The 18,085-nt window shown below is 38.4% G+C and overlaps 1 protein-coding gene across 2 annotated transcripts in view; it reads right to left on the reverse strand.

Moving 5' to 3' along the window:
• LOC135466497 (pleckstrin homology domain-containing family H member 1-like) overlaps nt 1-18,030 on the reverse strand; it is a 71,214-nt gene extending 53,184 nt beyond the window's left edge. For both annotated transcript variants that reach the window (XM_064744012.1, XM_064744011.1), the window contains exons 1-3: nt 17,985-18,030; nt 16,310-16,374; nt 9,963-10,151 (exon numbers count right to left, since the gene is read on the reverse strand). In XM_064744012.1, coding sequence (XP_064600082.1) covers nt 9,963-10,133 — 171 coding nt within the window. In that variant the 5' untranslated portion in view covers nt 10,134-10,151; nt 16,310-16,374; nt 17,985-18,030. The remainder of the gene's footprint in view (nt 1-9,962; nt 10,152-16,309; nt 16,375-17,984) is intronic.
• Between the last annotated feature and the right edge of the window lie 55 nt (nt 18,031-18,085).

Below are 18,085 nucleotides of genomic sequence, written 5' to 3' on the forward strand. Positions count from 1 at the left end.
ACGCTACATGTGCCACTATGACCACATCTGCACTGCTCTAGCAAATATATCTAAGGCACTTATTCTTGACTGCACAGAAATGAGTCAACATTCGTTTAGATATCTAAATAAACATATTTATGGCTTGGAAGAAGAAGAAGAAATTAATATGCGCTTTTTTTTACCGCCCCTTCTTGGCAAAGTCAAGCACACCAGCACTACTAGAGTGTATGATGTACAGTATGTACGCGTGAGAGAAGCAGTCAGCCTGTGCACACAAATGTACAGGTATTACCAGCCATCACAGCCGTACCGCTACACCTTTCCTGCAACCGTGTCTGCAATCACAGCTGCAACAGGTGTTAAGCTACCTGTATTGTAATTGACGCACTGCGTTCAGCATCCACACCTAAGTTGATATCCTCTGGTATGTACTTGTAAATGTACTGTGTGCACGCAAGTCAGTTTGAAAAGCCAGGTGTTACTCACCTTGAATTTACGAAGAAGATGAAGGACTAAGTGCAGAAATTTCTCACTTATATTTCTGAGAGAGTTTGCTCATAATTGATGAAAGTTTTTCAACAAAACTGCAAATTTTGCGCAGGAGTGCAGAAAACAGGATAAAATAAAGCATGTACAATTCAAAGCTTTAATGATGCAAAAAGCTACAGATGACAACTCAAAACGTTATAGAAAGCATTTCACTACACATAAACTAGTACACATAAATAAGTCTGTAACTTGTAAGCCTAAAGTTTTAACAGCTGGTACGTATCAACACATACACATAGGCAGAAAGAGATTTTGAAACAATTACATACTGGAAGTTTTAACAGGGCTCAAATTTCAACTTACGGCCTTTACAGAAACAGGGGTGGGAAAATGAGACTAATGTCCTCTGTGAGGTACATCACAGCAAGATCACCACTCTTAACATGCCTGCTGTTAGGATCAAAGGCAGGCAGGTGACATCATGATAATAATGTCTTTACTCTGTGTGGGTAATGCTGCTCAGTCCACTCATTATTGATCTCTCTCAAGGTATGACTTCATTCACACAATTAATCGACACGCAAACATCCACTGGGCTAAATGAGAAACACCTTCAAAGATTTGTAAGATGGTTAACGGGTGACACTGTTAAGCACCCCATGTCAAAACACATCAAAGAATGCAATATTTTGTTCCCAGGGCATACAGGTAATCCACAGATTTTGAAAAAATGGCTTTGGTCTCACAATTGGAAAAATTTGAACGCAAAATCATACATTTTGGGGAAAACAGTGTACATGGTAGCTGGGATTTTCAAGTAGTGCGTACTTTACAGTTAACTGGTGCTTGAATTAACCTATGTCACTTAACATACAATGACTAAAACTTGTGAATGAAGTTTACCAAAATCAAACACACAAAACTTCACATCTGATATGATACTTTATAATCCCCCACCCTTTGAGACTTGTGGTTGCAAATTGGGAAACATCCCATGTCGGCCCCTGGAGCATACATGTAGGTACATTATGTACTCCCCTGTTATCTCTTTAATATGACACATTTGTTAAAACAATGCTGCACTTTGTCATCAAAATTCAAAATAGTAAAAGAATGCATCTCAACTAAATGACTGCGGTCAGGTTCCTTACTGTCAACAGGAAAACAGCAGGCTCTTGAAAAAACCTTGACACTTTAGTACGACAAACCTAACGGTGAACCCAGCAAGAGATAGAATGGAACTCATAACCTTATTTCTCAATAGCATGATAGGAAACTATGGTTGAGGAATTATGTACTACTCCTGGTGGATTTGGAAGTTCAAAGCAGACATACTTGTACATGTACATAATGTTTGGTAATTACTAAGACGTCAGAGCTGGAATATGTGCTGATAAGCGAGTCTGAAATAATCGCTACACCGCCACTACACACTTTCTCACTTTAAAAATCAAACCATTAATACCCTACCAGTGGTGGCCACCTAATTCAACAACTAACCTCATACTCTGCCCTGACATAGTAATACACATGCACATTCCCATAAAGTTCTTTTTTTTTGTATACTATAACAGAAGATTTTTTACATGTATCCTCCAGTCATCTCCAAACAGGACGAGCTTTCACAGCTTGTTATAATACAGCAAAAAAAAGTGTTCAAGGTTTTATGTAAACTTATATATTTATGTGTGGTGGAAATTTATTGTGTATTTTAGGCCAAAAAGTTGTGTAAACAGATAGATATGAAAATAGCATATTCTTGCCAAGGGTCCCTTATAAGACAATAGTGTTCCAAGGAATCTAATGTACAACGTGAATAAATCGAGTAATCTAACATACAATGTGAATACATCAAGTAATCTAATGTACAATGTGAATACATCGAGTAATCTAATGTACAATGTGAATACATCGAGTAATCTAATGTACAATGTGAATACATCGAGTAATCTACTGTACAATGTGAATACATCAAGTAATCTAATGTACAATGTGAATACATCAAGGGATCCAACATACAATGTGAATACATCAAGGAATTTGATGTACAATGTGAATACATCAAGGAATTTGATGTACAATGTGAATACATCAAGGGATCCAACATACAATGTGAATACATCAAGGAATTTGATGCGCAATGTGAATACATCAAGGGATCTAATGTACAATATGAATATATCAAGGAATTTGATGCACAATGTGAATACATCAAGGGATCCAACATACAATGTGAATACATCAAGGAATTTAATGTGCAATGTGAATACATCAAGGGATCTAATGTACAATGTGAATACATCTATTATGACTATATGCCTTAATTATATTGCATTCTTGAATATAAGCGTCATGTTCGACATTCCTGTACCATTCGTAGTCTATAAAGGGCGTTCCAAGTCAATAATCGCAAGATCCATTTCAAAAACAACATTTAACACTAGCTCCCAAAGACAAAGGTATGTAAGAAATTATACAAATAGGGAATAAAGCCGGTAGCATTCAAGAGAGAAGCAGTCATCAGTTTTCAATGGTGACGGGCAGACAATGGATATTCCAAGCATGAATTCCATATCAAAGTTCAAATTCTTAGTCCATGAATGAGTTCCAGGTCAAATAACAATTAAACAAGGTATCTGAGTTGCGCTTTGATTGCAACTGTTCATAATGCAGATGTAATGAGCATGGCAGCCTTTACGCCCACTAGCCCCAAGTTTAGCGGTATTAGATACAGATTGAAAATGACGAGCGTTACAGACCTTAACTGAACAGACTGTGATTCAAAAGTAACCGACGATTACGTCTTTTCCGTTAATATGTAAGAATGTCATACTACAAGAGGCGCCATCTAACAAACCAGGGTTCTGCTGGTGAAGAAACATCCCTGAGATCTGGTCCCTTTGCATTGTTTTAATGTTGTTGTATGTCAAATGGGATGACAACACAGCATGTGTTTCTAGACCAGTGACATCTAATAAATTGCAATTAACATCACTGTATGTTCTTACTTATTAAATTCTGCTTATGCCATGGTGCTAGGGGGTGTGTAATTGGCTACTATTTAAGCATTTACATTAACAGTTAGAATAAAGCCTAACTGAGGTAAATTGACAAGAGGCTGCATTTTACTGCTTACAGGTGACCACTTGCCAGATATAACACTATCGCCGTTACTCTGGTTTTACTCTCTGTGCTGTATGTCATAGCTTACATGTGACCACTTGCCAGATATCACACTATCACCGTTGCTCTAGTTTTACTCTCTGTACTGTATGTCATTGGTTATGTGTGACCATTTGCCAGATATCACATTATCCCCATTGCTCTGGTTTTACTCTCTGTGCTGTATGTCATTGGTTATGTGTAACCATTTGCCAGATATCACTCTATCACCGTTGCTCTGGTTTTACTCTCTGTGCTGTATGTCATTGGTTACGTGTGACCATTTGCCAGATATCACATTATCCCCGTTGCTCTGGTTTTAATCTCTGTGCTGTACATCATAGCTTATGTGTGACCATTTGCCAGATATCACTCTATCACCGTTGCTCTGGTTTTACTCTCTGTGCTGTATGTCACAGCTTACAGGTGACCATTTGCCAGATATCACATTATCCCCGTTGCTCTGGTTTTACTCTCTGTGCTGTACATCATAGCTTATGTGTGACCATTTGCCAGATATCACTCTATCACCGTTGCTCTGGTTTTACTCTCTGTGCTGTATGTCATTGGTTACGTGTGACCATTTGCCAGATATCACACTATCACCGTTGCTCTGGTTTTACTCTCTGTGCTGTATGTCACAGCTTACATGTGACCATTTGCCAGATATCACATTATCCCCGTTGCTCTGGTTTTACTCTCTGTGCTGTATGTCATAGCTTACATGTGACCACTTGCCAGATATCACACTATCACCGTTGCTCTGGTTTTAATCTCTGTGCTGTATGTCATAGCTTACATGTGACCATTTGCCAGATATCACATTATCCCCGTTGCTCTGGTTTTAATCTCTGTGCTGTACATCATAGCTTACATGTGACCATTTGCCAGATATCACATTATCCCCGTTGCTCTGGTTTTAATCTCTGTGCTGTACATCATAGCTTATGTGTGACCATTTGCCAGATATCTCACTATAGCCAATGCTCTGGTTTTACTCTCTGTGCTGTATGTCATTGGTTACGTGTGACCACTAGCCAGATATCACACTATCACTGTTGCCCCGGTTTTACTCTCTGTGCTCTATGTCAATGATTACGTGTGACCACTAGCCAGATATCACACTATCACCATTGCCCTGGTTTTACTCTCTGTGCTGTATGTCATTAATTACTAAAATGGAAATAATATAGTAAAATATCTCAACACAAGTAATAACTGATCGAAAATGTTCACACTCGAAAATAATTACATTGATATAACAATCTACTTTGAAAAATATTTTTAAATCTAATGAAAATAAGAATTAAGACAGCTATGTACATGTTTGCCTTATTTCTATTGAAGAAGATAGTTGAGCAACCCCTACAACATTTACAAGGTTACACTATCAAGGGTGCTCCAAATCTTTGCCCCAAATGGATATATATGATGAATGTGAATCTGATGTGTTTTTACATCTGTCAGCTCTAAATCATGACCAAGGCTCTGAATCCCCATGCTTGACCTTGTCAATAATCTGGGAAGATGAACGCATCATTACTGGATTCTGCAAACTGGTTAAAAAGCTTTCCCAATAGAAACAGCAGTCTGACCAGAAGGCAAAAAAAAAAAAAAAAAAAAAAAAAAAAAAAAAGCTTGAAGCTGCAATCAATAACCAGAGGTGTTACACATTAACTATGATCCAGGCTAGCAAAGATAATCCAATATAGTCTGGAATTTCCAAAACTGTGCACCATCACAAAGGAACATTATTTTTGTTTTCAAGAAAAGGTCATACATACCAGTTAAGAACAACTTAACTAATGATTGCATTCATTTATTACAAGTAAGAGACAGAAGTACATGTACCAAGTTCAAAAACCAACAGACAGACAGAGAGGCAAACAGCAATCCAAAACCCACAAGTCTTACCGAACCAAATGATGTATCTCACAGAAACTTCCTCCACATAATGCAGTCGGCTAGAAGGACCAGATATTGAAAATTGCAAAATGTTACCATTAATATTTTTTCATATATATTCATTACCTCCACAAAGCATAGATCAGAAGTTCCTGTGCATATTAGTTATGGATTTTTCCAAGATGGGGTAGGAGATATTTATGGCTTGAGTAATCCCAACTGAAGCATCAAGCTATTAGAATTGATTTCAATACAGCCAAAATGACTTGAGTCGCGCACATTGTTCACTACCTCCTGATAGCCTGGCCTTCAGAGTTCGACAAGCGTAAAAGCAATAAAGACCTCAGCGATGAGCTATTTTATTGCAGCAGAAATTGATTCTTGTAGACGGCAGACGTGTAAGTAGAATCTGTTCAGGCTAGAGGGGCTAGAGGGAATAGGGGGAGAGGGGCTATCATCAGCGGAGCGATCACATCAGGGTGGGGGTGAAGGAATGGACATCAGAATCCCAATCATGGTGTACATGTACAACGGCCCAAATTTAACAGCCTAATTTGCTGGCTAAGGTATTTATCTGTGGCCAAAGGCAACTTATGTTTGAGGGGCTACAGGTCATAAAAGCGCACAGAATGAGAACTCAGCACAGTGTGATTGCAGGCTCTGTAATCATAACAATATGTCACTGGTTTCCATTCTGACTGGGAAATAATCATCTGCCAGATGGTGCTACAGAGAAAAAAAAACTTTCAAAATGGTCTAGAGGGAAATGAGAAATTCACTTTTTTTTCATTCTCATTTATATAGAGCTATATGATAGCTGCCTGAATCCTACACGCTGTACTTTCCTACTTCCCCCTTCTTTGGGGCTTCTACCCATAACCTAGTTCCATGCTTATCCACTGTTAATATCTGGCAAATCTTTTTTTTTGCATGGTTGTTTATTAAATTACAAGAGTACACACATACACATTACTCAAGGGTGAAAAAAATCTATTCTGCATTTATGATATATATAGCGAGCTGGTTCAGTGCTTTGATTAGAGTTGATCTACATCATTTGTTCACCTTCACTGATAATCTGTTTACCCATGAGACCAACACAAAGATCAAAACTGAGTGTTCACCTTCACTGATAATCTGTTTACCCATGAGACCAACACAAAGATCAAAACAGAGTGTTCACCTTCACTGATAATCTGTTTACCCATGAGACCAACACAAAGATCAAAACAGAGTGTTCACCTTTACTGATAATCTGTTTACCCATGAGACCAACACAAAGATCAAAACTGAGTGTTCACCTTGAAGGATAATCTGTTTACCCATGAGACCAACACAAAGATCAAAACTGAGTGTTCACCTTCACAGATAATCTGTTTACCCATGAGGCCAACACAATTAGGCTGAAAACAAAGTTCTCTAGACTAATGACACTTTTGATACATGTAACACTTAACTGCATAGTACTACACCCTGGTCAACACTAAAATGTCAACTGTCAGTTTGCTGACTTGTTCAGCTCATATCAACTTCTTACATAAAAGTCTACATGTACCTAAACTAATGGAAGCCATGTCTAAATTGATATTTCATCTAGATACCTTATCCTAATCATTAACACTACAGTAGGAAGTACGTTCTTATTGTGAACAAATTTCTCCTTGAAACTTTTTGAGCATGCTAACTTTAAGTATCTCTGGTTTAATTCACCTGTTTTCTGTGTACTTCATTCATCTTATCTGTACTCCATCCTTGTTATCTGTAATTCATCCTTTTTACATGGCACATAAGACAAATGGGTTACACAGAAGAATGGATTCTGCACAAGAAGGATGAGTGACATACATGTAAGGTTAATGAGTTACTAATAAGAAGTGGGTAAGACATAAAGATAGATAACACACGAAAAGGATGAATCACACAAAAACTACATGTAACCAGGATTTGTCACACTGAATAGGCACAATTACTGATCACAAGGATGGATTACATGCATGACATACAAAGAAGAAAGTGAAAAGGATGGGCTACACAAAAGAAGGATAAATGACACGCACAGAGAATGGGCATATAAGGGTGGGTGGCGTATAATAAGGATGGATTAGACAGAAGAAGAATGCATGACATATAAGAAGGATGGAGGATGTATAAGAAACATGGATGACATATCAGAAGGATGGATGACATATCAGAAGAATGGATGACATATCAGAAGGATGGATGATATGTAAGAAGATTGGATGACATATAAGAAGATTGGTTGACATATAAGATGACATACAAGAGGACTGGATGACATATCAGAAGGATGGATGACACATCAGAAGCATATCAGAAGGATGACCACATATTAATGGACACATAAGAAGGATGGATTATACAGATAACACATAAGAAGGAGGGATTACACATAAGGATGGACACCATATAAGACATCTCAACCTTGTTTTGTGTATAAAGCTATCTATCTATATGACTAGCTCTAAGCTGTCCACATATTTTGGTCTATATGACCAATGCTTCCAATTTTACACTCATTTACACTCAACGTTTAGGTATCCACAAGATAAATCCCCTAAGTCATCCTTAGTTTTTGTGAGTCATCCTTAATTGTTTTGTGTAAGTCATCCATGTTTTGTGTAAGTTATCCATGTTTTGTGTAAGTCATCCTTGTTTTGTGTAAGTCATCCATGTTTTGTGTAAGTCATCTTTGCTTTGTGTAAGCCATCCTTGCTTTGTGTATAAATAATTTTTCCTTTCTTGGGTACTTCTTATTTACATTATGCAATTCATCATTTTTTGTGAAATTTACCTTGATCAACCTGTAGATTGTGCAACCAACCTCAGTGCTTGACACTGAGACACTGCATGTTTATGAGTTTATCTCAGTTTTACACTGGTAACCCATTACACGTACAACCACATCAGCTAGGCTTTAGTTATCTCACAACACTTTGTCCACTAATAACACTCACTTCAAAAAATGTTCAAACAGTATGTGCATTTTGGATTTTTTTGTGAAACAGGAATGTATATTTTAAAACAAAAAAAGTTTCCTTCTTTTTATATCTGAAAAAAGTTTTGCAATAAGACTTATATGAGCTGTTAGGTACTCCAGTGTATTTGTTCTTCACACTTCACACCTTCTTCACACTTCGCACCTTCAGTCTTTACACTCACACTTCCACTCTTCATACCTTCACACTTCACACTGGCGGCAATAACCACAAAAATTTACTACATGTTGTTCACACCGTTGGTGAAATGGACATATATTTGCTGAGGAGAAGAATAGTCCCCTTGGTGTTGTTGAGACATGTGGACACCAGAACAAATGTCAATAAAACTAACAGTAGAGGTTTGTGGTTTACTGCTCTCAGTGTAATCATGCCTTCACAGTGTGTGCCAGCTCATAACAGCTAACATCATCTCCTGCTCACTTTCTCCACATTTAGTTCTGGATACTGTCTTCTGCTTTTTTTCCTTTGTTTTTTTCATAGTGGGCAGAAAGGCTGCCTAAAATATCCCCCACCCCCCTCTCCAGGCACTGGGTTTAGCTCTCCTGTTCACTCAGCATGATTATACTCCCACCACCATAACATATACAGGCAGTGAAACTCTCATAACCCCACAACCACCTGTCCATACCATCCTAATCTTACCACACAGGTTTCAGAGATCAGTAGACTTGGCAAGAACTGTCAAGTGTCTGACATTATTCAGCTCTCTGACTGACTGACTGGAGATATGGCTGTTATTTAAATGTAAATCTAATCCATGTACAATCATGTCTGTTAAAACTGTACATATGACAGTGTCCCCTGGGACTTCATATACAGTTGTAGCAAATCATGTTGAGTTCCATTGTTTAGAGGTTCAATACTTTTTTTCAACCGTGTTAATAGTACAATCAATGAAACTAAATTAAACCAAACAAATTATGAAAAAACACCTGTGATAAGCTTGCTCAGTTATATAGCCCACTGAAATGATACCACAAAACTCCTTTGGTTATTCCCTTCCAATATCTTTCCTAACTTAAAACCCGAACCATAAACAAAGTCTCTTCAGTAACAGATCAATTGTCAGCTTGGAGCATTGCACATACATTTAGTTATTTATAACATTTTACAATGCCTGATTAAAAGCAGAAATAAATCCGCACATATCAGGTTAGATGGAGCCATTGTACTATAATAATTACGACAGATTACGGTAATATTTTTCTTATCATAGTATCAATTATATCAGACTGAAAGCCTGCACACCCACAAAAATTTTGTTAAGTACTGGACGCAAAATATGAGCAAATTACGTTACCCACCACAACTTGCAATAAAAGGGCAACAACAACTTGTTCTCGTTCAGTTTGAAACATTTTTGGTCTAGCCACGAAATCAAATCGATGGAGTGTGCACACTTACTTTCTGCCCAAGGGCCTGTCGTATTTTCATGGCTTGAGACTTGAATCTTTCCAAGGAGGACTCAAGCGTTTCATAGCGACTCTTCCAATCAATGTCCGGCTCGTCAGTCTTCGCCGCAGTGGCGCCATTTTCTTTCACAACGTCGTCGTCACCAGCCGCTTCCTCAGTCATCCTTCTCACAAAGCCTCTCTGTGGTCCAGAAAAAAATACACCACGAATCAGTACATTGACAGACTGAGTGTTTGATCTTCCAAGACATCTTGGAACAATATTTTGTATGCCATGTTTATTTGTGTCTGTTTACTATTAAAACATTCATATACTTTCCGATTAATCAAAAGCAAAATAATCAACACCTTTGTCAACATTTTTTCCCTTTTAAGGCAGTAACCAAGTTTATGAGATAAGGAAGCCGGTCAGAGATCAAGTACATGAGTGTAGTGTTCCCGGCCTGTTATACCAAGTACATGAGTGTAGTGTTCCCGGCCTGTTACACCAAGTACATGAGTGTAGTGTTCCCGGCCTGTTATACCAAGTGCATGAGTGTAGTGTTCCCGGCCTGTTATACCAAGTACATGAGTGCAGTGTTCCCGGCCTGTTACACCAAGTACATGAGTGTAGTGTTCCCAGCCTGTTATACCAAGTACATGAGTGTAGTGTTCCTGGTCTGGCATACCAAGTACATGCGTGCAGTGTTCCCGGCCTGTTATACCAAGTACATGAGTGTAGTGTTCCCGGCCTGTTATACCAAGTACACGAGTGTAGTGTTCCCGGCCTGTTATACCAAGTACGTGAGTGCAGTGTTCCCGGCCTGTTATACCAAGTACATGAGTGTAGTGTTCCCGGCCTGTTATACCAAGTACATGAGTGGAGTGTTCCCGGCCTGTTATACCAAGTACATGAGTGTAGTGTTCCCGGCCTGTTATACCAATTACATGAGTGCAGTGTTCCCGGCCTAGTATACCAAGTACATGAGTGCAATGTTTCCGGCCTGTTATACCAAGTACATGAGTGGAGTGTTCCTGGTCTGGTATATCAAGTACATGAGTGTACTGTTCCTGGTCTGGTATACCAAGTACATGAGTGGAGTGTTCCTGGTCTGGCATACCAAGTACATGAGTGCAGTGTTCTGGGCCTGGTATACCAAGTACATGAGTGCAGTGTTCCCAGCCTGTTATACCAAGTACATGAGTGTAGTGTTCCCGGTCTGGTATACCAAGTACATGACCAATCTCACCCGAAATAGATGAAAGTTAAAAGAATATTTCACTTGTCAATGGCAGACACCATTATGGTGGGAGAAAACTGGGCAGTGTCAGGAGGAATCTGATGACCATATGCAGGTTGCTGCCAGACCTTTCCATGAATGACCACCAATAATTTAGTACGTATGGACTTATTGACCATTTTGGAAAATATAAATAAATAAAACAACCAAATACAAACATAATCATGAATCCATTTAGTCTGCACAGTGGGGGTTTTGTTTCATACCCCAATGAACTGAAAAAAAAGTTACAGTCAATACTTTATATTTACTAATTTATGTGATCGGTGTTTTTACGCCATACTCAAGAATATTTCACTTATATGACGGCGACAAGCATTATGGTGGGAGGAAACCGGGCAACGCCCGGGGGAAACCACGACCATCCGCAGGTTGCGGGAAGACTTTCCCAATCTTTTATATGAACCTACAGCAACCCATGGATGGTCGTGGGTTTCTTTCGGGCTCTGGCTGGTTTCCTCCCATCATAATGCTGATCGCCGTCGTGTAAGTGAAATTTTCTTGCGTACGGCATAAAACACCAATCTAATAAATAAATAAATCTATATGAACCTAGATTGTGTTAAGCTTACAAGCAACTGATAACAAAGATTTAATAATTATGACTTGCCGCATCTGTGATTTTGAGAAATAAGTCATGAGACACAATCAGTCAATCAGTCAACAGTGGTCTTACTGCTAATGTTTGAAAATCAACTTTAAGCTTTAACACAAGACAAAGCTTCTACAGAGTCACATGTAGATGTGTTTAATTGTGCTCCTAGATATATCAATATTAAATATAGTATAAACCCAAAATCCTCTTGCCACAGTCAATCTGCCCTTCACCAACCAGATCTTGTGTTCAAGCTCAGTCCTCACTTGATTGGCTGTAGATTTACAACAGAATGCTTCTCAGCTACAAGGCCCAAGGTATGGTTTCCCCTTAGCTACATGTACATGTAAATTCAGTTTCCTCAACCCATAAACCTCACTAGTTCATGTAAATGAACAATCCCCAGTACTACCCATGTTAAACACAAATCAGAAGTATAAACAAACAAACAAAGCTGTATCAAACAGAAGACTCCTGTACTTACAGGTTTTTTTGTCAAAAAAAGTCAATGCTGCATACTAATACTTTAAAAAGGCTGTGAGAATGGGGTTTGTATGCCTGGCGAATAGTGCGATGAACATTATGTTTATAGCATCTGTTCATTAAATGTAAATTGCATATACACAATACAGGTATGCGTGTAATAAACATGAATGATGTATAACAGGTCAAGAAGTGTCAGATATTTGACAGAAGCATGCAGTTCAATGAGGTTTATACTTACATGTACATATGTACACTTACACAGATCACTGGGGCAAGTCAAATCTGGGCTGTTAGGTGTACATAACATCATCAACATCATCGAATTTGACAAAGATTCTCTGGAATGTGGAGCATGTGTTTCCCAACATGTGATGTGACAAAGTGGTGTTCTCAACTGTCACACACCAAGCCAACTCTGGATGTGTGGGTGTGTAACACTCAGCCTAAACTGTTAGGCAAACTAAGGAGAGAGTTGGACAGGTTAGGAGCCCTGGCTGCAGAGCCCTGGCAAGGGAGATTTTAAGGGCATACACTGGCCAGTTAAGGGAGAGATGATGTTGGGGGGGAGGGAGGGGGCTGATGTGTACAGAGAGCAGCTGGCAGCTGTGCCCAGGCCCCCAAAACTCCAGCCAGAAGGCTGCAAAGCTATCAGGAAGTGTTTTGTTTTGGTAGCAGTAGATACCTCACAGTAAACCTAGGTCAGTCTCTGACTTAGACATAACCAGCCAGAAAACTGTATCCGGATTTCCCCATGTCAGCATTCCCATTCCACCTCTCTTCTCATACACAACAGCTTAAAAGCACATAATTATATAGATATGTACACATTTTTTCAGTCTCATTTTATTTTGAAAAGTTGGGTATAACCATACACCCAAAGATCCAATTTAATTCAATGTTCACTGCAAAACCCAGGGTTACACTGAGTGTTAGAAAGAGATCAAATGTTTACAAGAGAGAGGCATATAAAATGAAACAGAGCAGTAAGGGTAAAGTAAGATTTATTTATTTGACTTGTGTTTTATGGGGTAAAATATAAAGAGGAAAGGTGCGTAATGTTACATAGTGCAAAGTGATTTATTAATAATGCATGATACATATCATAAATGTTAGGATGCCTTTAAACTCTTAGTTTAAGCATGTGAATGTAAATACTATAAAATACTATGTATTTAACCAGGTCACATGCCTGTGTATACATATAATAAATGCTATGATATCAAACAAGGCAAAAGTGTACCCGCATAATAATTACTATGGTATCTGACCAGGACACCGTAACATGTCTGTATATTCCCATATTAAATAAATGTGCAGCATATGTATTTTTTTTTCTGCAACATCTTTGCTCCCAATAATCAAACTTTGTATATACACTATCAGTTTCATAATATGTAGCACTCTAGCTGACCACTTGATCAAGGACCCTGGATGCTCTTCCAAACTGAGAATTACTAAAACTAAGTACCACAAAAACCATGGCAAGATAAATGTACAATCAATATCTCATTTCAATAAGTCTGTGATGGGAAGTAAATATGCATCTAATCTACATAAACATGAATTTATATTGGATACAGCATGCCTAAACAGGAAGGCGATGCAAACCCTTATATGGCCTTGTACATAAAAAACATCAAGTTGATAAGAAAAAATTGGTTAAGTTGAAAGCTGGCCACAAATAAAACAAAAAACAAATTAATAAAACAAAGACCCCCCCCCAACCACCACCGCCAAAAAAACAATATAGCCGACATATTTCTTTTCAAATTTACCCCGCCCTGATGGAAATAGGTGAGGTTCCTGATCCTTAAAGGTTTCAGTTTCATTTTTTATCATAGCAACCTGAATATGGACCCAATTTAGTACCTACATGTGCATCTTTATAAGTGAATGTGTCAGGGCATTGATACAAGAAATTCCACTACAGAACTGTTTGTTTACCAACCTAATGAAACAGGCCCCTAGAGGTAGACATTCTGGCCACAGCTTGCCATGTTTCTGGTCCAAAGAAATCCATTAGCAATGCATAAATATTTGGATTGAGAATATTTTGGAGGGCAACGACTCCATACATTGTACATGAGCATTCCCATATTCCCGTAAGGCACTATTTTCTCCCTGCTTATATTAGTGCATGCATCCTATTATTGTAAAGCTAGATTCCTATAATGGTGTTACACCCAAAGCATCAGGCTAAGGATGTACACATTATACAGAATGCATGTGACAGATCTAACATGTAGTTAGTTCTCCTCCATACTTGCCTGGAGAGGCTTAACTACATGTATACCAAACAATAAGAAGTAAGACAATTTTTGGTTACATTAACATTATATCTACATGCACATATGATCACATGATCATATAACACAATATCTACATGATCATATATATATATATATATATATATATATATATATATATATATATATATATATATATATGATCATAATGTGAAGTTATTAAGTATGCTTTCTGAGTTAATCAGAAATGATATCTGCATATGAAAATTTCTTTTCTGCTGATTTAATTCCCCCTATTTAGACCGGCCCGGATAGCACAGTTGGTAGAGCGTCCGCTTCAGGACCGGTAGATCCAGGATCAATCCTTGATCGAGTTACACCTAAGACGCTTGGCGTTCAGCATGAAGGGGATAGTGCAACGACTGGTTGACCCGTATCAGTATAATGGCTTGGGCGGGCGGCTTACTTGCCTTCGGTAAGTCGTCTCAGTGAAGCAGCACTAAATGAAAGAGCGGTGGAAATCTGTCCTGCAACAAGGAGGCACATTACACGTGCATGCACCCTAAGAATTCCTTCGTCGTCATATGACTGGAAAATTGTTGAGTACGACGTTAAACCCCAAGCACTCACTCACTTACTCCCCCTATTTATACTGGGTGTTTTTGTACAGACTAGAATCTAGCAAATAAGCAGACTCAGAGAAATAATCTACCTTGATTCTCTAATATAAGAAATATTATTAAAAATAGTATTTCTCTAATTATACATGATTGTGGCAGAGTGTATTTCAGGAGTGTATTTAACTTGAATGCCACAGCGGGGCCTCCGTGGCTCAGTCGGTTAGCGCGCTAGCGCAGCGTAATGACCCAGGAGTCTCTCACCAATGCGGTCGCTGTGAGTTCAAGTCCAGTTCATGCTGGCTTCCTCTCCGGCCGTACGTGGGAAGGTCTGCCAGCAACCTGCGGATGGTTGTGGGTTTCCCCCGGGATGTGCCCGGTTTCCACCCACTATAATGCTGGCCGCCGTCGTATAAGTGAAATATTCTTGAGTACGGCGTAAAACACCAATCAAATAAATAAATAAATTGAATGCCACAGCTGATCTTGTAGGAGCTAGTTTCATCTATAACTCTGTCACTGATTCTTGAATGACATGGCTTTTGAAAATGCACCATAGAGCAGGAAACAGTGCACACATTTCTGTCCTGTGATGGCTATACAAACACAAGAAACTAAATTCCAGCCATACATCTGATATGCCACATGACCTGTTACACAAATGTTTTGTAAACAATATTTTTTGACATATAAGAACTGATAAGAAATAATGTTTATATCCAATAAAACAAAAGGGCAATTCACTTAAAGATGGACCAGAGTCCACAAATACAAAATTATCTTTTTGCAGGATGTTGCCGATATTATGAATTTATTTTTGTTTCACTTTAGGTGCATTGGAAGCAGATTCTCAATATTATATTTAATACGTGGCAAATTCACCTTAGCTTAATATATGAGAGAGAGATGAGGATAGAATCGCACAACAGACTTCCAAATCTGGTGTGATACACAGACTAATTTCACTAAATCCTTGTGCAATTACAAGTTGGCCGATTGTGCACAGTGTGTTCTTCTAGTAAGGGTTCGTTGAGGGGAGACACACATAACACATATGATTATCAACCTTCAGGCATTTCTATCCAACAGAGAAATCCAATTATCCAGTGGCTTACCTTTATGTAATGTTGTGGCAATCTTCAATTCACATAAATATTCTGGGCTAGCTTGTGAAGGTGACCTGTTCCATACAAATAGGAGAAATAATTTGTACACTTAATGTCAACATTAGGTTGTATTTTGATCCTAAAATTGAGAGATGTCAAAAATAAAAGAAATATGAAGGAGAATTCTCAGCATGAATGAATGATTAATGGGCTTAATGCTACATTGTGTGTTGTTTTGTTTTTTCACTTTCCTTTAGAATTTTTCACCTACACCATGGTGGCTAGCACACATGTAATATGGCTGGAGGAAACCAAAATGTCTGGAGTAAACCTCCAGCATTTCTAAATTATCTAAAGTGATAAGATATAAATACACACTGTAACTGCAAACGTTTGCACAATTCTACATGTCACACTGGTAGAAGGCAAGTGGTCTCCAGTGAGCTTCGTATAAGGTTACTAAGGAGCATCATTGGCTGCTTATTGCCACCAAGGCTCCAAGAGCAATGCAAGCTGGGAATCTTGAAAATTCCATGCCCAAGAATAGTGTTAAACTCAAGTTTCAAGTGACTTAGTGAATGACAAGTAAGTACCTAAACTACTTGACCCCTACCTACCCCAATGTCTGTTCCAATCACAATATTTCAGCCACTGTCAGAGTGAAACTGAAACATGACTAACCCACTGATGCACTTCCCAATGAGCTACCATGGTTAACTGATGCAATGTCAACTGAATGCAGCTTTCACTGCTCTTGGCTGGGCCTTTAATCAGGAGGACAGTCAAGTACTTGGCAAAGAGAGATGGTTTAATATAGTTATTCCAATTTCCTGCATCCATATACCTGGACACTGTCATATCTAAATGAAATGTTCTTGAGTACACCATTAAATGTTAATCCAATAAATGAAATAAATAAGTCAATGTGTCATAATGTATACAAATATAGACTTTTCATGACCTATGCATGTTTTTACTATGTACACATGTGGACCAAGGTGTAGGTGTATGTCTTCAGGCCTCTAGTTCACATGTCAGGTTTATGAGTGGAGGAAAACCAAGTAACCAGAGGAAACCAGTAACTTTCTGTAGGTGTCTAACGACTCTCTTGGCTTAAAGCCAGAGTAAAATAGGCAAGAGATGAAATCAAGCGCACGATCACACTGGTCAAGGGAATTATATTAGTAGTGAGTAGACACTTCATCCATCATGTTTGTTGTAAAGCAGCCATATAACTTAAGCACTGTGTCTACTGTGGTAATGACAGTAGCAAATACTGTAACTTTTACAAGTATACAACACTGCATGGCATATAACATTTCTATTATTTGACCACTAGTCAAAATAGATGCACAATCAACAGATTGAAAGTTGAAAGGTAAAATTATACTTTAAAAATAAACAAACTATTTCGCTCTCAGCTTTGAAAGCAGAACCAAAACTTTTTCAAGAGTGACTGCCGTCCAATTCAGCGCCAGAGTTGTAGGTGACGAAATTTGGTCATCGAATGACAGTCATGTGAGAATATTTCTCAATAAACTTGTCAAATTCCAAGCTATCAAACCATGTTTACAAGACGATCATCTGCGATCAAAATAATATAGAAAGTTCCACTCCGGATAGGAATGGCACGACATACTTAGCCATACAGACAAATGAAGTGAGGTTTAAACCGTATGCTTACCTAGCGACTCCGTGACGTTTAAAAGTATGTCATATCCATGTGGACATGCGTCTTGCAAGATTCCTGAGGATGTAGATAAAAGTGGGGCAGTAACTTTTAGT

Source organism: Liolophura sinensis, chromosome 6, assembly GCF_032854445.1.
Source record: "Liolophura sinensis isolate JHLJ2023 chromosome 6, CUHK_Ljap_v2, whole genome shotgun sequence".
NCBI lineage: Eukaryota > Metazoa > Mollusca > Polyplacophora > Chitonida > Chitonidae > Liolophura > Liolophura sinensis.